Source organism: Saccostrea echinata, unplaced genomic scaffold (assembly GCF_033153115.1).
Source record: "Saccostrea echinata isolate AGI-Se365-2 ecotype Australia unplaced genomic scaffold, CSIRO_AGI_Sech_v1 ptg000001l, whole genome shotgun sequence".
Classification (NCBI taxonomy): domain Eukaryota; kingdom Metazoa; phylum Mollusca; class Bivalvia; order Ostreida; family Ostreidae; genus Saccostrea; species Saccostrea echinata.
The window spans coordinates 39,240,921-39,267,578 of record NW_026889750.1 but is presented as its reverse complement, the minus strand read 5'-3'; the positions used below and the strand labels follow the sequence as shown (position 1 = coordinate 39,267,578).

At 33.7% G+C, this 26,658-nt stretch overlaps 2 protein-coding genes across 3 annotated transcripts in view; one reads left to right on the top strand and one right to left on the bottom strand.

Annotated features, from left to right (window-relative positions):
* Positions 1–13,001, top strand: part of LOC133191355 (structural maintenance of chromosomes protein 3-like) — a 49,282-nt gene extending 36,281 nt beyond the window's left edge. The window contains exons 19-37 of one of the 2 annotated variants that reach the window (XM_061327115.1): positions 2,618–2,686; positions 2,896–2,999; positions 4,226–4,325; positions 4,416–4,576; positions 4,834–4,975; positions 5,127–5,277; positions 5,656–5,875; positions 5,985–6,066; positions 6,181–6,372; positions 6,493–6,676; positions 7,611–7,681; positions 8,038–8,127; positions 9,666–9,752; positions 9,884–10,027; positions 10,371–10,439; positions 10,775–10,927; positions 11,964–12,141; positions 12,268–12,374; positions 12,520–13,001. In XM_061327115.1, the coding sequence (XP_061183099.1) occupies positions 2,618–2,686; positions 2,896–2,999; positions 4,226–4,325; positions 4,416–4,576; positions 4,834–4,975; positions 5,127–5,277; positions 5,656–5,875; positions 5,985–6,066; positions 6,181–6,372; positions 6,493–6,676; positions 7,611–7,681; positions 8,038–8,127; positions 9,666–9,752; positions 9,884–10,027; positions 10,371–10,439; positions 10,775–10,927; positions 11,964–12,141; positions 12,268–12,374; positions 12,520–12,591 (2,376 nt within the window). In that variant the 3' untranslated portion in view covers positions 12,592–13,001. The remainder of the gene's footprint in view (positions 1–2,617; positions 2,687–2,895; positions 3,000–4,225; positions 4,326–4,415; positions 4,577–4,833; positions 4,976–5,126; positions 5,278–5,655; positions 5,876–5,984; positions 6,067–6,180; positions 6,373–6,492; positions 6,677–7,610; positions 7,682–8,037; positions 8,128–9,665; positions 9,753–9,883; positions 10,028–10,370; positions 10,440–10,774; positions 10,928–11,963; positions 12,142–12,267; positions 12,375–12,519) is intronic. The other variant, XM_061327107.1, reaches the window with a different exon arrangement.
* A 3,400-nt stretch (positions 13,002–16,401) lies between these two features.
* Positions 16,402–23,449, bottom strand: LOC133197432 (spermine oxidase-like). Its single transcript, XM_061333463.1, has 5 exons — positions 23,275–23,449; positions 22,043–22,923; positions 21,547–21,746; positions 16,648–16,756; positions 16,402–16,535 (listed from the first exon to the last, which is right to left on the bottom strand). Exons 1-5 carry the CDS (start codon positions 23,447–23,449, stop codon positions 16,404–16,406), a joined length of 1,497 nt encoding a protein of 498 aa, XP_061189447.1. The 3' UTR covers positions 16,402–16,403.
* Positions 23,450–26,658: the final 3,209 nt, after the last annotated feature.

Here is a 26,658-nt window from a genome sequence, read left to right as displayed (position 1 = left end):
CAGAAAAGCTATGTTTAGTCATTTTGATATGGAAGCATCCTCAGGTAGTGTAGATTCAATTTTGTTTAAATGATGACCCCCAGGGGTAGGGTGGGGCCCAATGGGGGAAGGAAAGTTTTACATAAGAACACATAGAAAAAATATTTCTTCTCAAGAACAGAAAAGCTATGTTTAGTCATATTGATATGGAAGCATCCTCAGGTAGTGTAGATTCAAGTTTGTTCAAATGATGACCCCTGGGATAGGGAGGAGCCACAATGAGGGATCAAATTTTTACAAAGGAATATATGGGAATTTTTTTAAAAAATCTTCTCAAGTACAACAAAGCCATTTGTTATATTGACATGGAAGCATCATCAGGTAGTTTAAAATTCAATGGGTATTATTTAAACAAATACATGGTTATGATAAGCAAGGATGCCTTTTCCAAATTTGTGAATTTCATGACCCCTGGATCAGAGGTTCTGATGTTAGGGCGGGACTCTATTTATTATATAGTGAAAATGCATTAATGCTTTAAAAATCTTCTCTGCACCTGGGCATATCAGAGGCAAAAAGGGTAAAAGTTTTAATAAGGAAGGGTATTTTTACCAGATTTTTGAACATCAAGACCATTTGGTCAAGTGTTCTAGTCCAGGCCAGGGCTCTATTAATTTGTATTCTACTGAGAGGAGTTATTCCCCTTTGCCATTTACTTGTGATAATTAATCACTGTAAATAATGTGCTTGAAAGGTTAATAGAATAAGAGAATTATGCAAGAATTTTTATTGTATAATACAAAAAGTACTTTCATAGTTTTAATGATCAGGTAGACTTGTCTTATTAAGGTTTTCCATCCCTAATAGGAACTAATTCTCTATCCTTAAATATCAATCACGTATATAATACTCTGATATTAATTCAAAGAACTTTACAGTAGAAAAGGATTTACCAAGTGAAAGTTTCAAAAACGTAATTGACTAAGCAGTATTTAATTAATAGAAATTGCATTGAAGTCTATGGAGACAAGCGATTTTTTTAAAATAAAAATTCAGATAATAAGAATATCAATAGCTACTGTGGTGGAAAGATCCATTAAATCATTAGAAATAGAATGACAATTGAAAACAATTTTTTTACCGTATTTTTTTTTAAAATTGATTTTTATTACTTAAAAAAAGAGGGAGATAACTCTTCAACAAAGGTCAAGTCATAAATTAGGACACTTCCTTTCTTACATGCTATAGTAATAAATGTAGATTATGTCTAAATATACTGAGTATTCCACCCGTACACATCTGTTATGCATTCAAATTCATTGAATCTGAGGCTATTAGGGATGGAATACCAGTACCTTAAATGTTCATCAAAGACCAAGAGTCTTACTCAGGCCAATGTAAGAGATTTCCACGAGGAATTAATAGAGTACAGAAGCACTGATAGTTTCTTAATATACTGTCTGGTGAGAGTGATAAATGGGGAACAGATTAGAACCTAATTTATGAACTGTTAATGAATACTAGACTAATTATTTTGTTAATCCTGATCACCCTATTTTTCTTGCTTTTGGGCAACAAAGCTTCACATTTCAGTTCATTTTATACTCTATGGATCCTCTAAATTGTTGTATTATACTCAGGTGACCGTTAAGGAGGTTGGATCCTGCCATCAAAAGTAATGAGAATTTTTTATCAAGTATATTTTTAGAATTTATACACATAGCTTTATTAAAAATCAAAACAAAAAATGGGGGTCAATGCGCTTCTTTTGGCGCTACAGAGCATTTAGTTTGACCTTTTTGCACTGTAAATACGTCTTACACATAAATCAATTTTTAAAGTTTTTCCTTCAATATTTTTTGTTCAAATAAATTATGGTGAACAAACACAGTCTTATTTCATCTTAAATAGACACATTAAAATTTGTAACAACGAAGAAATTTTTGAATTACTCCGCATGTTCAATTATTTGACCTTTTTGCACTCAAACATTTTCATTTTTCTGGTATTAAGATTTAACAAGCAAAAAAAGTCTTTGAAAGTAATGACATTTTACTGAATTTAAGAAGAATGATTAAAAGTATCGTATATATTCAGAAAAGAAAATTAAAAGTGGGGGTCTGTGATGTTAATTTTTAGATATTACTAAAATAGTGCTAATTTTAAGCTTAAATTAAGGCTATTTTTTTCTTCATTTCCACAATATATTTGCTATATTTATCAAATATGATGATAGAATTCATGACAGTTTTTTTAATAGATAATTTAGGATCAGTATAAAACAGTCCACTGCACAAAAGAACTATGTGTGCAGACTACATGTAAAAATAGGAATCCAAACTTAACATACTTTTAATTCTTCGAAAGAGAAAAAATGATCATTTTCTTCTAAAAAAAACCTTCCGCCACAAAATATAGTTCCTCACTTAATGCTTTTGGTATGGAATTTAATCATGGAGTTTTAACTGAATATAGTTAAATTGGCATTGTAGAATCCAAATTTATTGTAAGAATTAAAACATTATGCAGAATTTTTGAAATATAGGTTAAGATAAGAATCTGCTCAAAAGCTCAGGAGCGAACCTCGTTAAGGCCCTTGGGCCTCTTGTTTTATGTCCTGATTATAAAACTTTTGTAGATAAAAAGGCTGAGAGAGGATTTAGTCAATGATAGCAAAAGAGCTGAGCACCTTGGAACTCAAACTCTGGTGAGTTTTTCCCTTAGTAAACTTTATGACTTATGAGTGTTGATAGTTTCAAGACAGAACTAATAATGTGCTAGGTACACCTTCTTAAACATTTGGATGAAATATATGGAATCTTCTCACAGATGCATGTACATAGGTATTCTAGAATTTTTTTCAATGCACAACTGATACCTTAAAATTATCCATGGATTTTATCCTTTTGATTTCAGGAAATAAGCAGCAAAATTGAACAGAACAAAGACATCATTGAACAGAACAACAGAAATTTTAATGAAATGAAGAAACAGAGGGATGCATTACAAAATGAAAGAAAGTTAGTAGTATTTTGTTGTTCTTATTTACAGTGGAGCCTCATTTATCCGGACGCTTTGGTTTCCAGTCAATTTGTCCGGATATGTGAAGCGTCCGGATACCTGAATTGCCTTTGATTTTAGTTATATGGCCTTTTACCATTGGCAATAGTGAAGAATGCTGCTTTATACCAATATGTTTTATTGTTTAAATACTTTAATATAAGTTAGTACTACTCAGTACTTGTTTAAATAAAAACTACATGTGTCATTGGAAAAAAACGTGTTTATATGGTCACACTTATTATTTCTACTTCCCAATTTCTAATGAATCAACTTCTCCTAGTAGCCATGTCGGTACTGTCGGTAGAGTCTTATTTAATATGAACGCCCATCAATGCTAAATGTGACATAATCTGCACATGTATACGAACGCTAATCGTAATCATCCAAAGCGAGATCGTATTAACGATTGTGTAATTTTGAAAGTGATTTTATAAATGTCATCAAATCATAGATGTGTTTTGCACACAAAATACTGTGCTTAAAAAAAAAACTCCGATGTCATGTCTATAAATACATAAAAACATGTTACGACTGTATTCTAACAGTAAAAGAAACATATTTGCCGACTAGGAAACAATTATCCTAGACTTGTAAAATTATTTCAATTAATTAATACGTATCAAAACCATGTTAGAGAAGCGAGAGTCTCGTGCGTACCTATCGACCTACAATTAACCTTGCCGCAAGCCATTGAAACAAACAGCCAGACCAGTGTTTTTACAACAATTAACACCCATATCAAGAAATTTGAGCAGACTTGACAGACCAGTTAGAAAATTATCGTCTGGATGAATAAACCAAAATATAACGTAAAAATTCATTTTGTGATGAAAAAAGACCGTCCAGATACGGAACGCAGAATTCCAGTTAAACGGGACAAAGTAACGTTAAAAAATTTCGTTCCCATGAAAAATCATCCGGAAACTGAAGCGTCCAGATATCTGAAGGTCCACTGTATTTGGATGACATATTCATAAGTTAAAGTTTAAAAGCAAAATACCAATTGAGCTTTAATGCATTATAAAGAAAGAAAATTTGTGGTAGTTGATAATTCTTATTTATGACAGCTTAATCAGCAAAAGTTTGAAAAAAGTTACCAATTTAATTGAGATTATGATTATAATTTAGTTTATATAATTATGATGTGTACATGAATTGAAAATAAGTGTGTATTTTCTTTCAGTGCATTATGGAGACAAGAAACGCTACTACAGCAAGAACTACAAAGTGTTAGAGAAGAATTGAGTAAGAAAGAACAGGGACTTAGGTCTATGATTGGCAAGGTCAGTAATACATTAAATAAACATACATTGTAGTTGTAAAAGTATGGTATGTTTTTAAGACTTATTTAAGACTTACACCTTTTTTCTTAGGCTACTCTGAATGGTATAGACAGTGTACAAAAAGTGCTGGATTCCTTTCGCGAGCAGGGTAAATTTCAGGAGGTGGTGGACGGATACTATGGAACTCTGATTGGTCAGTTGGACTGTGAAAAGACATTCTTTACTTGCGTGGAAGTAACTGCTGGCAACAGGTAAAATTTACAATGATGAAAAAAGTTTGATAACTTTCGGGTCTTTGCTTATGATGCAGTCTGAAGCAAATTTTCATTTTACAACAGTAGTGGAGATCAAGTAGAGAAACACAGTATTAATTTGTTGTCTCTGAAATGTGGCATATCAGGTTATATTTTTATCCTTTTATAATGGATTTACTGTACATGTACAAAATTTGACTGTGATATGTTAGTTTGTGCATGTATACATGTTTTGTTCCCATTTATTTTTGAAGATTGTTTCATCATGTGGTGGATTGTGACAAAACAGGCACAAAGATCCTCACAGAAATGAACCGCCTTCGATTACCAGGGGAGGTTACTCTAATGCCCCTCAATAAATTGGATGCTAAGGAAACACAGTATCCTGTTACTAATGTGAGTTACTCAGTAGCTCTACTATAATAATGCAATATAAGACTTAAAATAAGGGCATTTAAATAATACACTGAATAGTCATAGATTTAAAAGTTCTCAAACCCAAGCTGGATCACTGTTCTTTGATAATAATAACTCATTTAAATTTCAGGATGCTATTCCTATGATTAGTAAAATCAAATTTGATCCTCGATTTAACCGTGCAATGAATCATGTTTTTGGAAAAACCTTAATCTGTCGTAATATGGAGACTGCCACTCAAATTGCCAGAACACAAAACCTTGACTGCATAACGTTAGAAGGTAAGAATTATCATCTTTGATATCTTTACTGCTTTCAGGAAATTAAGTACATATATGTGGGTATAGGAAGTTAAAATGATTATAAACATAGTTGACATCTACTTGTATGCAAAAGGAAGTGTAGCAGGTTCAACAGAAAATAAGATATTCCAACTTAGATTAATGTTGACAAAATGTTTAATTAATTCATATGTCAAGCAACATCTGCACCTTATATTTAACACCTTAGACACTTTATACCATATTTACATGTACATGAAAATTTTAGAAACAATTTCAGAAGGAAAAAAAGCTTAACTCTTAGGTCTATAATACATTTTTAAAAATTAACAATGAATTGTACATTTCTTTTCAATAAAGGAGTTACTTTTTTTTCAGGTGACCAAGTGAGCCGTCGTGGAGCTTTAACTGGGGGTTATTATGACATGCGTAGATCAAGACTTGATCTCCAGAAAGGAAAAATGGAGTATGAACAGAAACTAGAAGTAATGGAGAAAGAGTATAATGAACACAAACAAAAGCTAGAGGCAGTGGAATCTAAGATCAACAATCTGGTCAGTGAGATGCAGAAAATGGAGACTAGGAACAGCAAAAACAAGTCAGTAATGGGCTAGAATAAAAGGACTTTTGTTATCAAGTCTGTTTTAATCAAACGCTCTAAAGAGCACAAAGGTCAAAACTAAACATTGTTCTTATTCTGTTGACAGAGACACTTTTGACAAAATGAGGGCAGATTTACGACTCATGACAGAAGAAAAGCAAGCAATAGAAAAGTCCATGTCATCAAAGGTATTTGATATTGAAAAAAAGCCATTACCATTTATTTATTTTACTACATTGTCATTCTTTTATAAAAGGATAAGTTTGACTTAGAACAATAATGTTTATTTGATTTGATTTTAGGAAACCAGCGTAGCCAGTCTGAAAGCTAGTTTAGAAACCATGCAGGGTTCAGCAGCTTCATTAAATGAAGAGCTGGGATCTGATCTTTTGTCACAACTTAGTGTGGAGGATCAAAGGGAGGTGGATTATCTCAATGATCAAATCAAGAATCTCACCCAGCAAAACAAAGAAGCTCTGACAGAGAGAATTAGGGTAGGACTCTACAAAGTAGGGTAGTTTAAATGTCTGGTGATCATAAGATGAATGATATGTTATGAAAAACTCAGAATTTGTCTACAGGTAGCAGTGATCAATTGGTCATTTTGTTTTTAGTTGGAGGGTGAAAAGAACAAGTTGGAGAATTTACTGCATAATAACCTGATGAAGAAACGAGACAGGATCATGCACGACTTACAGGAAATGTCTGTGGCTGACTATCGTCAGAAGTTGGAGCAGTATCAGACAGAACTGGACCAAGAGGATGAGAAGCTGGCCAACTTTAAGGAGCAAAGCAAAAGTTTGTAACAAGATCTCCAAAACTCTTAAACATCCCTCAACATTCTCTAGTAAAATTAAAGTGGTTGAGGCTGATATTGGTCCATATGAATGCTAGAGTTGATGTTTTAAGCTCACCTGAGCCAAAGGCACAAGTGAGCTTTCCTGATCGAAATTTGTTGTGTCATCAGCATTGTTGTTGACATAAATGTTTCACATTTTCATCTTCTCCTCAAGAAACAATGAGCCATTTTCAACCAAACTGGGCACAGAGTATCCTTGGGTATAGGGGATTAAAGTTTGTTCAAATGAAGGGCAACACCCTCTTCCAAGGCTAAATAATTAAGAAATAGTGAAAATTGGGTAGGATAATTTAAAAATCTTCTCAAGAACCACCGGGCCAGAAAAAAATGAAACTTATGTGAAAGTTTTCTGGGCTAGTGTAGATTCAATCTGTTCAAATCATGACCATGGATGGGGTGAGGCCACTATGGGCGATCAAAGTTTTACTTAGGAATACATAGGAAAAATCTTTAAAATTAAGAACAGCAAAGTCATTATTATTTATATTTGTTTGGAAGCATCCTCAGGTAGTGTAGATACAGTTTTATTCAAATTATGCCCCCCAGGGGTAGGATGGGGCCACTATGGGCGATCAAAGTTTTACATAGGAATGCAAAAAAAAAAAAAAAAATCTTTAAAATTCTTCTTTTCATGAACAGCAGATTTTTATAGGAATATATAATTTTTTTATTTTTTTTTTTTATTTAATTTTTGATATATAATTGATAATTTTTATTGGAATATATAGGGAAAAAATCTTATGAAGAACAGAAGGGCCATAGTTACTCAGTGAGCATAATGGCCCCTGTGCCTATAGTTTTAGTGAAACTAAAAGTGTTAACCATTGTAACTACAGTTTTTTTTTTTTTTTTTTTTTTTTTTTTGATTTTCAGGTTTGGATGGTCAGCTCGAAAAGATGAACAAAGAACAGAAAGAATTACAGACTAACCTAGAACACTGGAGGGTGAGTAAATTTTACAGACTATTCTAGAACAGTGGAGGATGATTAAGTACGAAACAATAACTTGTTCTTGGAATTCTCGAAAGGTACTGATTTAAACCTTTATCATCTGCTTTTACCTCTTCAAGTCATTTGTTGTGTTAAAAGACATTCATGTATTTATCTAAATCATTTAATTGCAAAATTGCAGTCATATTTTAAGTAATCATGAAATTATTATTTTTAAAAAAAACACCAAAAATAAAGTATACCATAGGGATGAAGTGTTTGTTCCCTTTTTGAGAGCTATTAATCAATACATTTTTCCTGTATCTTCATTAATGCAGAAAAGGAATTTGATTGTCTATTTCCATTTTCAGGCAAAAGAAAAAGAATATCAAGACCAAATCTCTGAAGATGCAAAAGATTTGGAGAAGATGACAAACAAACAGAGCCTGCTTTTGAAAAAGGTTAAATATCTGTGGGGTTTTTCCCCCTTAATATATACTGTAAAGCGGGATTTTTTAGCAGGTTGCTAACTTTGGCTTATTTTAGCAATTTTGGTAGTAGCACGCTAAAATTTTAATCACGAAATTTGCAACCCTGCTTATAGAAGTAAAGATAACTTTGATGAGACTCTTATTAAACATTTAAGTGGTATATTTCTTTTCACTAAAACTCCTAATACCTTAATCAGTATTTAAACATACCGATATACTGAAAACTCTTCTGGAAGATGAGTTTCCTCTGTCTGCAATGTCATTGATCTCCGTGTCCACTAAAAATAGTTCTGCTAAAATAATTGGCATACCTTTGAGCAACCAAAATGCCATATTTAACACCTGCTAAAGAAACCTGCCATACAGCATCTGATACTGATAAATGGAATCATTCCAATGTCAAAATAAGTTTATTTTTTCCCAGTTTTGAGATTAAAAATGCCCAATTCAACTGCAGAAGATGCCCAATTTAACTGCAGAAGATCAGACTTTGATGACATTGTAATATGAGCTGACTAAAATTTTTCACTTCCTCTTCAATTGAAAGTAGAGATGAGTTGTAATATGTCGAGACACATGTTCTAGACAGCCTAGTGTCAGTCATTATTTACAACTTGAAAGTATGAAAATGTGAAAAAAGAGATACATGTATTAATATGTAAAACAATGAATACTTGTTGTTTATTCTTTATATTGTAGATTAATATTTAATAAGTTTAAAATAAGTGTAATACAGTAAAACTCGGTTATAGCTAAGTCCTGGGGACCTGCGAATTTATTTCACTATATCCGTAATTCGTTATTTCCATATAATGAATTCATTAAAATTTCCGTAGCAAATTCACAATATACTCGTAGATTTTTGTTCTTCAAGTATGACTATAAAATGTATTTAGGGAGGGAGGTAAAGAATACAGAGGTTACCTTGGAGTACAAAAGTTTTTGTATGAAATGAATTTCAAATATAAATACCTACAAAAATATTGTTAGTTCAATATTCTTAAAGTTGAGGTCTTTGAAAATTCGTTATAAAAGATGAAAATTTTGTTATTTTTAACCTATTGGGGACACAAAATCAGTTAACTATATCCATAAATTCGCTATATCCGTGTTTGTTATATCCATAAAATTTTACAAGGACTAGTAAACAATTTCACCGGGGATTCCCAAAAACTTTGCTATATCCATAAATTCACTATATCCGTGTTCATACTAAATGAATTTTACTCTATAAATGTCTTTTCCTGATTTTTCATACTAAATGAATTTTACTCTATAAATGTCTTTTCCTGATTTGTTGATGATAGAAAATTCCCAAATGTATGGTATTTTGATGCAATTTTCACAAGGGAATCCATATCGGAACCATACCCATCACGTTGGGAAAAAAAAATTGATGAATATTTAGATTATTTTATATAGGTGTAATACATATACAAAGTTTCATTTCTAAATCATAACATTTTGTTTAGAATTTACCTAAATATTTATTTGTTTTTTGTTAACAGAAAGATGAATGCATGAAGAAAATAAGAGAATTGGGATCACTACCAAGTGATGCATTTGAAAAGTATCAAAGCTTTAGTCTTAAACAGGTTAGTTCCATTTTATTTCCTTTCTATTGTAATTGTGAAATGAATAATGGGAATAATTTAACCTAAAAAAATGAAGTGTAAAATCTTAGACAATGTAAATATGTAATAAGATATCTTGATATGTTTTACAGCTCTTCAAAAAACTAGAGAATTGCAACCAAGAGCTGAAAAGATACAGTCATGTGAATAAGAAAGCTTTAGATCAGTTTGTAAACTTTTCTGACCAGAAAGAAAAGCTTATCAAGAGGAAGGAGGAGTTAGATAGTGCTCATCAGGTAAATCAATTGATGGTTTCGTTCAAGTTTCTAGAAGTGACATGTCAGAGAGAGATATATATAGAAAAAAGAGCTCGGAGAGGAAAGCTAATGTATAAATGTACATGTTTCTAAGCAAGAGGTTAAGAATGATGTATAACATGAAACTGAATTTGGTTAGTTGTACATCAAAGACATACATTTTAAATCACTTCCTGTAATCCTGTATCTCAGGGGTTACACTGTCTTTCTCTTATAGTCGTACTAGCAAGACTTGGGACTTAACAAAGTACATGTATTTTCTGTATTCAGTTATGTACAATGTTATTATAAACCATTAAAAAAAATCTTTCATTTCTTTTAGTCTATCTTAGATCTGATGAATTCATTAGACCAAAGAAAATATGATGCCATCCAACTAACATTTAAACAGGTAAGAAAAATTTAAAGTAGTAGTAGATCAATTGTACATGTATCAGAGATGTGCATATTACTTGAATTTTGATTTTTGAGAAAAATTCCAGTTGTTGAACCTCATCATTTTTATGTGAAATATTGCATATAGGATACATCAAACAAATATTTGGTAAAAGTTAATCTCTTTTTCAATTTTTATGGTGAAAGTTGTGTACTATGTTTGGAAGAGAAAAGATTCTTATAATTTATGAGATAAGTAAGAACAAGATCACTCTGTTGGGCTTATAAGTCTTCCTTCTTCATTTTCTGTTACTATCAAGTCTTCTTCCTATGTTTTCTATTACTTTATAGGTGTCCAAGTACTTCAGTGAGATTTTCAGGAAGTTGGCTCCACAAGGCCATGCTCAGCTTGTGATGAAGAAAGGGGATACTGACCAGAATGAAGACGAAGATTCACAGGACTCGATTCCTCAGGTGGAGCAGTTTACAGGTGTGGGGATAAAGGTAAGAAATAGTGCCAGTTCAAACCAGTGTGTAAAACGTTCTTGATATACAGTGTAGAAGCATGCTTGTTGACTGTATAGGATTTGAATCAGCACTTAAATATACATTTCATAACTTGTGCAAGTTGGATAAACCAGTTTTTCTCCAAGAAGTTCCTAAATCATTTGTCAAAAGACACAAGGCATTATTTTATTTATATATATATATATATATATATATATATATATATATATATATATATATATATATATATATATATATAATTAAAAGAATTGAGAAACAAGAGTTAGAGAAAAAATGGTAACTAATGAGCACAGATTATGAAACCCTGTTCACAACTGAATTTCTTAAACTACATGTATCTGAATGTAAATTGTTTTTAGAACGGTCTGCAACCTGTATGTTGAGGCACAAGAGAATCAAATGCTTACTAAGAATTACTGTAGATCAACTCATTCGTTTTTGAGAAATATCCGCAAGTTTCACAATCTTATTTTACCCATGAATATTCATCACCATGAACCATTAAATTAGTTATGTATTAATGTAGAATGTTTTCTCAGTCGCTAAGTTGATTTGTTGCGGAATTGTGAATACTATGGAAACTTGTCACATTTTTTGTGGGGGACCAGTGTTCTTGGATTTTGTGGGTCTTACCCACGAATCTACATCGCCGCAAACAATAACTTGTCAAGGTATCTGTATATTGAATCTCCTTTATCTACAACTTTCCCACCAAGTTTCCTGCTAAATTACATCCCCATGTACCAGTAAAATGTTTTGGTTGCCCACATTCATTGACCCCACTAATTAAAATGATTCACCTAGTTAAAATATCACTTTATGGGAGTGATCAGAATGTAAATGTAGCTTTACTGGCAGAATATGATGATGTACCCCCAGCTTGAAAAGCAGGGTTAAAGAGATGGGGGGTCCTTTAAATGTCTGTGCATTTGTTTTGATTGGGGATAGCCTTCCCTTATCCCCACCTCCTTCTATACCACTGAATAAAATCTTGAAATTATGTTTTGTCAAGGTTTCTTTCACTGGAAACAAGGCTGAAATGAGAGACATGCAGCAGCTATCTGGAGGACAGAAGTCTTTGGTGGCCTTGACATTGATCTTTGCAATCCAGAAATGTGATCCTGCCCCATTTTACCTTTTTGATGAAATTGATCAGGCTTTGGATTCGAGTCACAGGAAAGCAGTCGCAGGTAACTACATTCATGTGGCATTCTTCAGTATTTCACAGTGATATAAAATTACTGCACTAGATTATAACTGAAATATTTTTTGAGAAAAAATGTTAACTACTATATCATTTGTAATCATTTTGGTAGATATGATCCATGAATTGGCTGGAAATGCTCAGTTCATTACAACAACATTTAGACCAGAGTTACTAGAACATGCAGACAAGTTTTATGGTGTCAAGTTCAGGAATAAGGTAGGGTTTAAAACTTAAGTCATAATCAGTTCACTGGAATCGAGTATTGTAGCATACATGTGCATTCATATCTGATTGTCTTTATTTTTTTATTGATTCTGTGATTGTTTTCCACAAAAAGTTACTTCAACTTGTTTGTTTGTAGGTGTCTCATATAGAATGTGTGAGTAAGGAGGAGGCAGAGGATTTTGTGGAGGATGATACAACTCACGGCTGATCTTGTCAAACAGACAGACACACTGACCGGCAGCTGACATCGAGTGCAATGTGCTCATTTCTCAATCCTACATTTAGTGCATTTCCACAAAGCCAAGCATCATAATGTCGAAAACAGACAGATTTGGGGCTATGTGTAAAATTGAATGCATTTTGCCAGTGTCATATTTCACAGGATCAAAGGTTCATGAACATCTGGATATAATGTAGATATAAACATTATTCGGTTTAACATATACTGTAGATAGCAGCTGTGTTAAATGTTGTGTCAAATTTGTAATGAGTTCTATATGATCATAAAATTTTTAGCATATTTCATTCTGTATATACATGTATTTTAAAGAATATTTTAATGATGATAAATTATTATCACGTACAGTTAAAATGATACAGATTTAGAACTGAGTTAAAAATGTTCATTAGACAACCACTACTTTTCTTGCAATCTCCATTTAATGTTTTTATCAAATTAAAATTCTATTGTATGTGCAATGTTTTGTTGATATTTGTTACATCTAGACATCAGCATGAAATAAAGATGGTTGGCTGAATCAGTAGCACCTATGATTGAATGAAATAGACATCTTGAATTTTAGGTACCCCCCTTTCCCTTGGACCTAATGTGTAGGTCATATACATGCATTTGTAACTGAGAAATGTGAGAAATATCTGAGATCTATGGGTCATGTATATGGAGAATACTGAAGACATACTTTTTTAGCTTACCTGAGCTTAAAGCTCAAGTGACCTTTTCTGATCACCTGTTTTCTGTTGTCTGTCTGTAAACTTTCCACATTTTCAACTTCTGAAGAACCACTGAGCCAGAAAACCTGAAACATATGGAAGCATCCTGGGGTAGTGTAGATTCTAAATTGTTCAAATCATGACCCTCAGGGGTAGGGTGGGGCCACAATGGGAATTAAAAGTTTTACATTTAAATATATAGAAAAAATCTTGAGAAGCACTGGGCCAGAAAAGCTGAAACTCATGTGGATGCTTTCTAGGGTAGTGTAGATTCTAAATTGTTGAAATCATGACCCCAGGGAGTAGGATGGGGCCATATGTATTACAAGGGGGAAAATTTTATGAAGAACAGTAGGGCCAAAGTTACTCAGGTGAGCGTTGTGGCCCATGGGCCTCTTGTTCTGTGTGGAATATAATTTACTCTATGAATATGGTCACAAATTTACTGTGGAAGTTTGTCACAGCTTGCTTTAAGTGCTTTTAAGACACACAATAGCAATTCAAGAAATACCCACAGATCAAATAAAATCTGAAATTTCACGGAGTCGTGACACTGTGAAAAAAAGGGACGTCTACAGTACTCCAAGAGAAAGTAGAAGGATGAATTAGCTGACCATTAAGGCCCATGAGCCTCCTGCTTTCTTGTAGAATAGTTGTTATGAAAGAACTAAAAAGGTATCCAATGTTGAAAGTCACCATTAGATGCACACTAACCATACTTGCTGAGGATGTTGCAAGATACATCTTTTTTTCTCTCAGATGAATTGATAGATGGAAGTTTTTATAATGTTTATTTTTGAAGGAGAGATCTCAGATACAAACAAAAAATGGGTGCCTGGATTGGTATATATTTTTGGACCTGTTTTGTGTATAAATGATGTCAATAATAATTGACATTTCTTAAAATTCATTTTTTTAAAAAAAAGAAACCTCTGCATAAATGTTGACAATTTAACGTTTTCACATATCTAAGCAGAATTGGAGGTAATGCTGGCTCTCCAGATTGAGATCGCAGGGTAATTGGTCAGTTTGTGAAGTTTTCAAAAACACTGGTCGTTATCCTATAAGTCTTGAATGATATTAATAATCACCGTTGAACACTGAGAATGTGTATGTCTATTTATGAAATTATATCATTAGAAAAACATTGTAAAGTTCAGACATAGTTTGATTATGGTGACAATTCAGAACGAACTTGTGTGACATCTGCTCTAAAGTTTTATGGTTTTCTTAATTTTTTTTCTTGTCTATTGAAATAAAATATGCGTACATGTAATTTCCTGATCAAGATAAACAGAATGTTTCTAACTTCTAACGTCTTTTTTAGTCTTCTTGTGTATATGAAAAGAGCTACTTGAAACAAGATGTGTTTGTGAAACACTGATGCCCCCGTATGACAGCTTATGGTGAAGGTTAAAGTTTCTCAAATGCAAGTCAAACTCCAGGTCAAGAGATCAAAAATGATGGTACCCAAAGAAAGGTCTTGTCTCGATGAATATACCTGTAAAATTTGAAAGCCCTAGCACCAACTGTTCAAAAGTTACGGCGAAGGTTAAAGTTTTTTGAAAGTAAGTAAAACGTCAAGGTCAAATGGGACCCCAAGGGAAGGTCTTGTCACAAGTGATACACATGTTCGTGAAATGTGAAAGCCCTAGAACCAAACGTTCATATGTTATGGCCAAGGTTAAAATTTTCTAAAAGTAGGTTAAACTCCAAGGTCAATGCCAAAATTGTTGGTATCAAAAGGAAAGTCTTGTCACAAGGAATGCACGTGTGAAGTATGAAAGCCCCACCACCAAATGTTTAAAAGTTATAGCCAAGGTTAACGTTTTTCAAAAGTAGGTCACACTCCAAGGTCAGAGTCAACGAATCAAAGTTGTTAGTATCCAAAGGAAGGTCTTGTCACAAGGAATGCACATGTGAAGTATGAAAGCCCCACCACTAAATGTTTAAATGTTATAGCCAAGGTTAACGTTTTTCAAAAGTAGGTCACACTCCAAGGTCAGAGTCAACGAATCAAAGTTGTTAGTATCCAAAGGAAGGTCTTGTCACAAGGAATGCACATGTGAAGTATGAAAGCCCCACCACCAAATGTTTAAAAGTTATGGCCAAGGTTAAAGTTTTCCAAAAGTAGGTCACACTCCAAGGTCAAGGTCAAAGGTTCAAAGTAGTTGGCATCCAAAGGAAGGTCTTTCACAAAGATTACATATGTGAATAATGAAAGCCCTAGTACCAACGGTTCAAAAGTTATGGCCAAGGTTAAAGTTTTTCAAAAGTAGGTCAAACTCCAAGGTCAAGGTCATAGCGGTAGGTATCCAAAGGAAGGTCTTGTCGCAAGAATTAAATATGTGAAGTATGAAAGCCCTTGCACCAACCGGTTTAAAATTATGGCAAAGGTTCAAGTTTTTCAAAAGTAGGACAAACTCCAAGGTCAAGGTGAAAAGGGTGAAAGTGGTTGGTATTCAAAGGAAGGTCTTGTCACAAAGAATAGACTTATTAAATATAAAAAGCCCTAGCACCAACCGTTCAAAAGTTATGGCCATAGCTAAAGTTTTTCAAAAGTAGGTCAAACTCCTAGGTCAAGGTCAAAGGGTCAAAGTTGTTGGTATCCAAAGGAAGGTCTTGTCACAAGGAATGCACAGGTGAAGTATGAAAGCCCTAGCTCCAACTGTTCAAAAATTAATGTCAAGGTTAAAGTCTCAAAAAATTTTGCAAAAGTGGGTCAAACTCAATGTCAAGGTCAAAAGGTCAAATAAGGTACCCAAAGAAAGGTCTTGTCACAAGGAATACACAAGTGAAATATGAGAGATAGCTCCAACCAATCAAAAGTAGGTTAAAGTTTTTGCAGACAAACAGACAGACAGACTAACGGACGAACAGGACAAAAACTATATACCCCTGAATCTTCGATGCGGGGGTATAAAAACAAATATGCCAAGAAAATGTGTATATTGATACGATTAAACAGTCGAACTTGGAGCAAGTCTTTTTATTTTTTAAAGACCTATTTGAAACTAAAATGTATTATATGTAAATGATAAACTGAATCATTGGTATTGATCAGTAACTTTATATATTTAAAAATTGTGTCGCATTCTGCAATACAAGGTTAGCAGCATCTATACCAGACTCGTAAGCTCCATGGGTTGTAGAATAATGATGATAACTCATGGCCTCACCAGCAAACAGTAGCACAGGGTTCTAAAGGAAAATCAAACAGGTTATTATGAACAGATCATGGACTAATTGTCTGTTGAAGTAAAAGAGTCTAGTTCTAGAATATCAGTTTATCATAACATAGAGAAGTTCTGACCTGTTTGGAGGGCAGTGGTTTTGTGAGTTCCTCGAAGTCGTTAGGTTCACTGTAGATGGATACATAACTGTAACTTCCTCGGATATACTCCAGGCTCTGCCACTGGGATCTACAGAAATCAAAACAGTGTAGTCAGGGATCTACAGAAATCAAAACAGTGATGTCAGGGATCTACAGAAATCAAAACAATGTAGTCAGGGATCTACAGAAATCAAAACAGTGTTGTCAGGGATCTACAGAAATGAAAACAATGTAGTCAGGGATCTACAGAAATCAAAACAGCGTAGTCTGGGATCTACAGAAATCAAAACAGTGTAGTCAGGGATCTACAGAAGTCAAAACAGCATAGACAGGGATCTACAGAAATCAAAACAGTGTTGTCAGGGATCTACAGAAATCAAAACAGCGTAGTCAGGGATCTACAGAAATCAAAACAATGTAGTCAGGGATCTACAGAAATCAAAACAGTGTTGTCAGGGATCTACAGAAATCAAAACAATGTAGTCAGGGATCTACAGAAATCAAAACAGCGTAGTCTGGGATCTACGGAAATCAAAACAGTGTAGTCAAGGATCTACAGAAGTCAAAACAGCATAGTCAGGGATCTATACAGAAATCAAAACAGTGTTGCCAGGGATCTACAAAAATCAAAACAGCGTAGTTAATCACCAAAAGATGGTAAAAGACCACAGGACTTTAATATGATAAAGCTCTTCATCGCCATTTAATACTAAGTGATGCAAGAAAAAAACTCATAGGGGTAAAAATACTTTTATCATGGGTGGACACTGACTTTAGATGTTTAAGGTCAGACGACACGTTCCTCAATAATATTTATTTTAAGGCATATACTGTATCCCCTACCCCCTTCCCCCCAATTAAGAAATTCAAAAAAGCATATTGTCTACTTCATTTTATTTTCTTTCTCTTTCTATAAATGAAATATTATACAATTATAGACTCTTTCGGTGGTGAATATGGTTTGTTATTCATCAGAAAAATATCAATATTGACCGAGGCGAAGCCGAGGTCAATATTGATATTTTTCTGGTGAATAACAAACCATATTCACCACCGAAAGAGTCCATAATTGTTTTATTATATAGTCAGGATTTGAATGAATACGACATTGAAGGCTGCATGACGACTCCATTTTCAATTAGGAACTTCTTTCGTAGAAAAATAAAAAAAATGTCCAGATTATAACTTCCGTGTTTTCCTTTTGCTGTGTGTATTACATCGAAATGTTTGGAAAATAATCCTACGAGAAATTTGCCTAAAAGTTTTCCTGCTCAGATACACAGCATTTATACAGCTGGCCCCGGTCGTTGCAAACATTGTTTTCAACGTTGTTTTGGGTATTGATTGTGACGTCACAATGCCGCTGCACGCGCACTGACTCTCCGGTGAATACGGCTTCAAATCCAGTGAATATGTAGTATTATGAATTATTACCTAACCTACTATATAAATTGTAATTAGGCATTTTGAACTGTTTCCGGATTCTTTTTAATGTTTTTGCAAATCATGAAACAGTCAAAACTGTTTACCCGGTCACAGAATGAACTGTTGCATGGCTGAACTGTTCCATTATGACGTCATAGTTAATTTCCCGTACTTTACAGCTATAATATTGAATTATACATAAATTGAAGCATTTTTATTTAATTCGAAATTATCATCTGAAAAGTAAACCTGATACCAATTTAAATATATATTCAATTTAATACTGTAAATTCCTTATTTTACGCGAGTACTTAATATCGCGAAATGGCCCAAGGGCGTCAAATCGCGGGAACAATAATTCGCGAATCGGTGATTTATCTAGAGATTTTACATACATTAAAGCACCATAAAAATAAAAGCGAGTAATTTTATTTCGCGAGTGGTGCTCCTCGCGTAATTACGCAATAATTTATTCCTCGCGTATATTTAGGAATCTACAGTATCATTTCAAAGAAGAGGCCATGAACACCTTTTCTGAGGGTAGTTTGGGAAAAATGTAGGCCCCTTTCATTCAGTATAGATCTTTGCCATAAACGTGCAATATTCAAATCTTTAAGACATCATTATGTTGTTAACTACATTTTTTTTTCAATTTATTAGTGCATGATAATATCACACCCATTAATTTTTCTGATTTTACACCAATCGGTGTGAATATTTGATTACTATTCATCTTGTTTAGTTTGGTTTTGAAAAATAATACAAACTTTTGTCGAAGTATTTTAAAAGCCATTGATTATTATGTCGATATCATTACTTTGAGAAATCATATAGTAGGTTAGGTAATAAAACACTTATTTCATGACAACTCGGGAAACAGTCAAACTGTTGTCCCTCGATAATGGGGAAGACCTGGGAAACTGTTGCCCTCGGCTTTCGGCCTCGGGCAACAGTTTCCCAGGTCTTCCCCATTACCTCGGGACAACAGTTTGACTGTTCCCCTCGTAGTCATGAAATAAGTGTATACTGTTTGCGTTTGTATAGATTATATAGGGACTATTTATAGACTATATAATAATATCTTATACTGACCGGCAAAAATTGAGCTTTGAAAGAGTACCCGTAAAATGTGTGGAATTTATAAAAATCGTCCGAAAGTGGTGTTTAAAAAATTGTTTGACTTAGGGTATGGGGTACCCCTCCTAGACCCTCCCCGCATTCCCCTTCCACAAACGTGGTTAGAGATAGACCTTAAATTATCATGGACATTATTCAAACATTTGTATTCTATGCATTTCGAAACACACCCTATAAATGAATGCTTAGTATTTAGAGCTTCCTTAAACAAGGAATTCGTGCAAATTTCTTGATTTGAACCAAAAAAAATAATACAAATTTGGCGACTTTCGAAACAATCTAGTTGGATAAAAAGAGTTAGAAGAATTTTATATTTATTTTACACAGGCACTTGTTTTGGTAATAATTTTTTGATCCATAGTATAATTATAATACTAGTCTATGGGTTAAAAATTATTACCGAAACAAATGCCTTCGTTGTGATTGAGTCACATCAAATCAAAAAGTCACTACAAATATTCCGTGTTAAAGTTGTCACTAATTTATTTTTACCTTAGTCGTGTATGTTTTTAAAACTTGGTAGTTATAAATACAAACAGGAAGTGTTCTTGGAATACCGGTAGTCGTTTTTTTCACCTTGAATACAAGTAAACTGGTGTCAGTAAAGTGTTTGCATTCCTTAAAAATCTGACAAAACCTGTAAGAGTGGGCTTGATACATGCATACGGATACATGTATAATGTTCATAACATATTTGCACCAATAAAAAGAGTTTTAATTTCACTACAAGTATGCCCTTTGTAAAGATTTTTTCAGTCTAAACCATAATTTCGATTTTAATTTTTGGAGTTATAGATTTTAGCTTGGTCTTTCTGTCTTTGATTCGTTTTGCTACGAAAGTCTCCCAAAACCATTGTCTTAGTAGATGAGGCATATAGCAAGGTACAGACAACCTCTTGACAAACAGTAAAAATTACATGTAGTGTTGTCAACGAGTACCCCGTTAACCGTCGAACGATGCAAGTATGGGTTACTAAAACTGCTATTCGGTTACCGGGTACTCGGATAAAAATACATTTTATATAGCAATACGTAGAAAATAAATGTTAAATTGTTTATAAATGTATACTAACAATTTTCCTTATTTTATTCACCGTTAAACTTGATCTAGTGGTTCACAAATAGGATCGATTTGTTTTGATTAGTTTTCACAGTTTATGTAATTGAAAGCTCTCATTGCCAGGGGGTTTACAAGGTTCGAAGACCTGCATGAGTTATAATTACCTCATAATTAGTAGTCCCTCAGAGGAACATAATTTAACAAGATGCCGCCGAAGACACCTAAAGCTTTGAAGTATTTTTAAAGAACAGCTGATTTGAATTCTGTAAAATGTAAATTAATGTGTGAATTGGAGTTATTGTATACGATGGGACTACAAATATGTTAAATCACATAAGATTAAAACCTCATGGGCGTAGCTTCCATTGTGGCAATGAGGCAACTACTTCACTAGAATTTTCAGAATCACCGCTTCCCAGAATTAATAATACATTGCAGAACATATTTAATTTGTTATTAAAACTAATGGTACGAAAAAAAAACCCAGACAACAGATAGTTTCTGTTCACAATATACTTCCCAGAATTGATGGATCCAAACGACGCCGAATTCAATTAAAGTTTTAAATAAAAAAAATGAATTGAATTGAATATGAAATTATCTTCAAATGTGTTAGAAGTTTGAATAAACATTTTTATTTACACTATTAATTACTTTTCATATATGTATTACCATATACCTGTTGAAGTCTTCAATAATGAAACTGGTAAAATCGTTGCGTTTTGGAAGCTTCAGGTTGATTGCTCAAGACACCTATGTCTTATAAATATCTTTGCTATAATGTAGAAATGCCTAATGAAGCATATACGGATGTGTTTTATGAGTATACCACTAAGGCTATCAGGTACTCATCTTTGGTGCTTTATGAGTATACCACTGAGGCTATCAGGTACTCACCTTTGGTGTTTTATGAGTATACCACTGAGGCTATCAGGTACTCACCTTTGGTGCTTTATGAGTATACCACTGAGGCTATCAGGTACTCACCTTTGGTGTTTTATGAGTATACCACTAAGGTTATCAGGTACTCATCTTTGGTGTTTTATGAGTATACCACTGAGGCTATCAGGTACTCACCATTGGTGTTTTATGAGTATACCACTAAGGTTATCAGGTAATCATCTTTGTGCTTTATGAGTATACCATTGAGGTTATCAGGTACTCACCTTTGGTGTTTTATGAGTATACTACTGAGGCTATCAGGTACTTACCTTTGGTACTTTATGAGTATACCACTGAGGCTATCAGGTACTCACCTTTGCATCTTGCAAGGCTTTGGAATATTCATGTCAGGAGCAAATTTTTTTAGCAATAGGTAACACGTTTCCAAAATTTCTCCCTCTGCCAAGCATTCTGACAGACACCCTCCCTCCCCTCCAATCCACCCCAGAAGAGTAGAGGGGTTGTCCCTCAATACGTGGAAACCGTCAAAGTCCCGGTACCAGGGATCACCGTTCTAAAGACAAGCAAAAAGTATATGTAGTAAAACTTGCTTATATGGAAATCTTGGGACATCTTTTTAGGTAATACTTGATAATCCAAAATCTTTATTTCCAGAGAGAGAGATGGAGTTAAAGACTCTTAACATTCGTGATTTTGTAAAACACTCATAAATGAAGACATGTCCACTCCAAAACTGAATACATCACTTAAATCGTTGAATCTTTCCATTTAATTGACGTTAGTAATTTCGTTCATTGTAATTTCTAAACTGATAAAGCATATCAAATATAAGCAGTATGCGGGCTTTACCTTTTTGGTTAGGATTGAAGCTGGTTGTTTATCGATTACGTCTTTATTTGAAGTCCATACAAATTGAATTCCTTCAAAAGATTTGTCCCAAAACGGTGTCGTCCACGTAAGAAATACTTTCACTAAGTTTCCAAACCCACTTCGCAAAATCGCCGCCTTTTTCCTTGAAGGTAACGGTGGCTGGAATAGTTTTTCAGTGTTTGATTGCAGAAAACCTAGAGGTACAGTTACAATCACATAATCACAATAAATATATTCACCGTGTTTAGTTTCAATCATACATTGCTTTGATCCTATTCTATCATTACAAATGCCACTACTTTCCCAATCTATTTTCGTAACTGGTGTTTCTGTTCTAATGCACTCAGAAGGAATATCTCTTAAAAGGATGGAAAGCACTGATTGAAAACCATTTTTTACTTCTGTAAAATAGCTTCCGTTGTAATTTTGGTACCTGGCTGGCGATGCTACATCAAACAAGGAACGGCAGCCGTTGTCATGTATCTCCCATCGAATTCGCCAATCGAACAACCCTTTCTTTATGTCAACATCCTCCTCTGTATCGTCACGTGACCCCAAATATTCTTCGAATCTCCTTTCAAAACAATGCCCCATGCTCTCATGGCAGTTTGTATTTTCTTCAATACCATTACATTCTTCATGCACACTTTCCAGAAACTCGTTGACATCCCTAACGATTTCCTTTGGAATTCGGGACCCGTTTTCCTTGTAAAATTCGTTTCCGTAAAATGATGATGTTCCTGAGCCTTTGGTCGTCTTTGATGAGCGGTCAATAAGATCATGTTTGACAGCCATCTGGTACAAGGGGTTCTCATCTCCTCCGTGGATGTACTGAGCACCAAAGTCAATCTTTCCTGCCTCTATCCAAAAAAAGCATTTTTTTTCAAAGTTTTTTTGGGGGGAGGGGGGGGGGGGTGTGTAATGCTTGCTTAATGACACAGTCAATATTCCTGAAATTCATGTAGCATCATTAAATTAGATATGTAAATTTATAAATAAATAATAATTTGTAGCATCTATTCGACTAGATATTATTAAGACTTTTATTAAGCAGTCATTATAATTGAAAATGAGGTCCATGTCGGTCAGAAGTTCTACATTAGACCAAATATTTCTACTGTATATATTGTATATGTATATTGTATTTTGTATAGTGTATGTAATGGATCCATACAAGTGTAAGATGAAAATTAAATGAAGTATTAACCTACCTCCGTTTACGGTAAGTATTCGACCCCCCAATCGATTCATTGCTTCCAAAATCTTAACCTGTTGAATTCCATTTTTAATGAGATGACGAGCCGCACTTATCCCCGCAATACCCCCTCCCACGATGACCACTGAGAGGGATCCTTTGTTTCCTATTGCATCAGCCCCCTCTGTCATACTTAAATAAATCCTCTAGTTGACAGAAAAACTCTGGCTATTCCCAAACGTTCGCTTTGTTCTAAGGTGCGGTACCCGCACATCATGTAATAAGATCATACTCAAATGCACTCATTGCGTAATATAACGCAAGAAAATGTTTACATGCGCAATGAATGTAAACCTCCTTGTGGGCATGTAGCGGGGTGGAGCATCTCTTCCGCTTATCGCAGGTAAAAAGATTATAATAATTGTGTAGTTTTAATTTTACTTTTCCATTTTTATCAGATCAAATGCCATGTGCGGATCTAGAAGGGGGGAGGGGGGTCCGACCCCCCCCCCCCCTGGAATTTGCAGAGTTATTGAAAGTATATACTGAAGCAAATAAAAAATGACTTTGAAACCCTCCTAGAAAAACGTGGACCCCACCATCACTACGACGAAATAGATCTTTTTCAACTTTGGGAAATGGATTTTACGTTTTGTGATAGAAAGGTCTTGTGTTCGAATCACGACCGCAACTGATCTTAAGTCGATAAAAAAATAGGTAGCAACTATATTCCTTCGCCAGGCGCTCGGCCCTTTGAAGTGAAAGTTTATATGTTATGTAAAACAGAATTTTGATAATGAAGATACTAAACAACAGTGGTTTTTATGCTTAAAATGGTCTCACTGCACACAGAGGAATGCTTTTTAAAAATGCTTCAATACAGTTACTCTTACAATGATCTGCCCTTAAGTGTAGAAAAGAAAATAAAGCTGAATAAACAGTATACGGAACAATTGAAATCGATTCAAGTATTATTTGCAGTATACTAGACCACATTAAAAGTGCCACCCTGGAGTATGATATTCCAGAGAAAAAGTCATGGACTTCTTATTGAAAATGAGGGTCCGTTCTATAAAGCACTCTACCCTTAGTTTGTCATAGATTTGCTTGAAATTACGGGGGAATGTCACCGAGCAAAATTAACATTTTCTAATTAAAATCACTTTTTAATATTTTATACTAAATTTGGACGTTTATCTATGAAATTCTTTATCTGTTTTTACTATGTACTAATATCGAATTAATTGTGTCTTTAACTCTTATTTATCTCATTTCCTTTGAAGCCGGATTAAGGCAGTCCAACTGACACTCGGTGACTCTGTCAAAAGAATCTACTCATTAGGCGTTAATGCCTCGGGATTTGTTAATCCTGTATCAATAACTTTATTTATACAATTACTTTATAACCTCTTTCATGTCCATTCTATCAAAGAAACACACCTGTCCATCAATCAACTCAACTAGTGTCATAAGTCAATCATTGTTTACTCTTAATCTTACAAAAAGCTATGTACATTATACTTTCTTCAGTTTGGAGGCCCGATGCTCTACCGGCCACATCCAACTCGATTAAGACTTGTAAGCTTTTGTTGAAATTCATGTTCACTGTTATTTACCATCGTGTATAATAAATTCGGAAACCTGATTTTACCAGTTCTTGGACTTTATATTGGAAGACCATAAGGAATATACAGCACCTTTCTCGTTTGAATTGTATTTCGGCCCCACAGCGCCGCTACTTTATTACCGCCAATATTCCTTCTTCCCCGTTTACGATAAAACGACGGATATAGTCCAGGAATTAATTTTATAACTTATAACCAAAATTTAACTGGTTATAGGAACATTGAAAGTGAACGTGTAGTTGTTAATAAAATATTCATTAACTTTCATCAGATATTAGCTTGTACTTAAACAATACATGCCTTTTGTAACTAGCATTATGTAAATACTTCATGCTGATGGTGTTGTGTATATGAACATTACTAAAAAAAAAAATTAAAAAGTATGGAAAAAATAAACATAACCCCCCCCCCCCACACACACACACACACACACACACATTGAGTATTTACTTATTCAAGAGATTGAACATGCAAATGATTTTAATTTTTGAAAAAGTTAAATGATAGCAAAATCTGAAAATTCTTGTAGTTAATCTTATATTTCGGGGTTCGTGTTGTTGAGTCAACCCTTCCCACCTATCTCCATCCCTAAAATTGCATTGAGATAGGTTTAAAATAATATATGGAATATTGTTCTTTAAACTTCTGTACGCCCTTCTTTAACCGAGATTTCAGTACAATTTATTAAATTTCTTTTCAATCATTATTCTATGAAACAAATGAAACAAACTTTTGGATCATTTTATTTTCACATGTACATAAAAATTATTTAATTTTCATAATCAACAATCTTCGACAAATAAAATTTTGAATCCTTTAAAATACTATATTCATTTCCTACATTTATTTACTTCCTGGTTGTTATTATATTGTTTGTATATATAAATGTAAATTTCAATTAACCGTCTATAAGATTTCAACAAAAAATCGATATGAGTCGGAATAATTTTTTTCTTCTTTATCTGGTTATTTCGTTAATTCCCAAAGGAATAACAACTGCCAAGAATAAAGAAGGATTTTGTGAAGATTCGACAAAGTAAGGAATTCCGAATGGATTGTTAATTATTCCATTTGTTAAAAATTATTTTACATGTAGCAGTTTATAGGAAATATTACACTTACGGGCTTCAATTGGAAATCAAACAGAAGAAAAATTATAATACAAATCCCTTCTTGCTGACTTTTTTTTCCTGTATTCAGGCTTATACTTTTGCTCTTTATTCCGTATTAAGGCATCCTTTGGCAAGGAATTTTTTTAATGAATTGGGAAAATGGTGCACGACAGTTTTTCTTTCATAATTAAATGAAAATGAGTATTCTTTTGTACAAAAAATATGTTATATTACTTTTGGTCTGGGCAGACTAAATGTAAAAGTATTTACTAAATTAAAAAGTCTTGTACAGAGCAACTTTTGATGTCTGTGATAATGTTGAATTTTGTCTAAAAACTACTCTGTTGTTTGGTTACATCAAACATGGCAAACAAATTAAATATCATCATAAATCAGACCTCAGATTTTTCTTTACGGGTTATAAAATACGCTTACATTTAATCACTCCAAAAAGCAACTGTTGATATTAACTGTTTTCAATGTGATTTTCCCCCACAGAAATGAGAAGTGTTGTATTAGCCACTACCTAGAAAACGGAACATGTAAAGGTAAAATCACATTTAGAAAACAAACAGTTCGTGTATTTACATGAATAAAAAAAGCATTGTTTATTCTTAACACTCTTTTTACTGCATAATAATCGAAGGCACTTCATTGTTTTAA

Bases quoted from the DNA above. Each gene is read 5' to 3' on its own strand.
- LOC133197432 (XM_061333463.1), bottom strand. From the start codon at position 23,449: ATGACAGAGGGGGCTGATGCAATAGGAAACAAAGGATCCCTCTCAGTG. The intron at 22,924-23,274 runs GTAGGTTAATAC...TTTTTTGGATAG, and splicing joins AATACTTACCGTAAACGGAG to AGGCAGGAAAGATTGACTTT. The intron at 21,747-22,042 runs GTAAAGCCCGCA...GCTTGTCTTTAG, and splicing joins CTTCAATCCTAACCAAAAAG to AACGGTGATCCCTGGTACCG.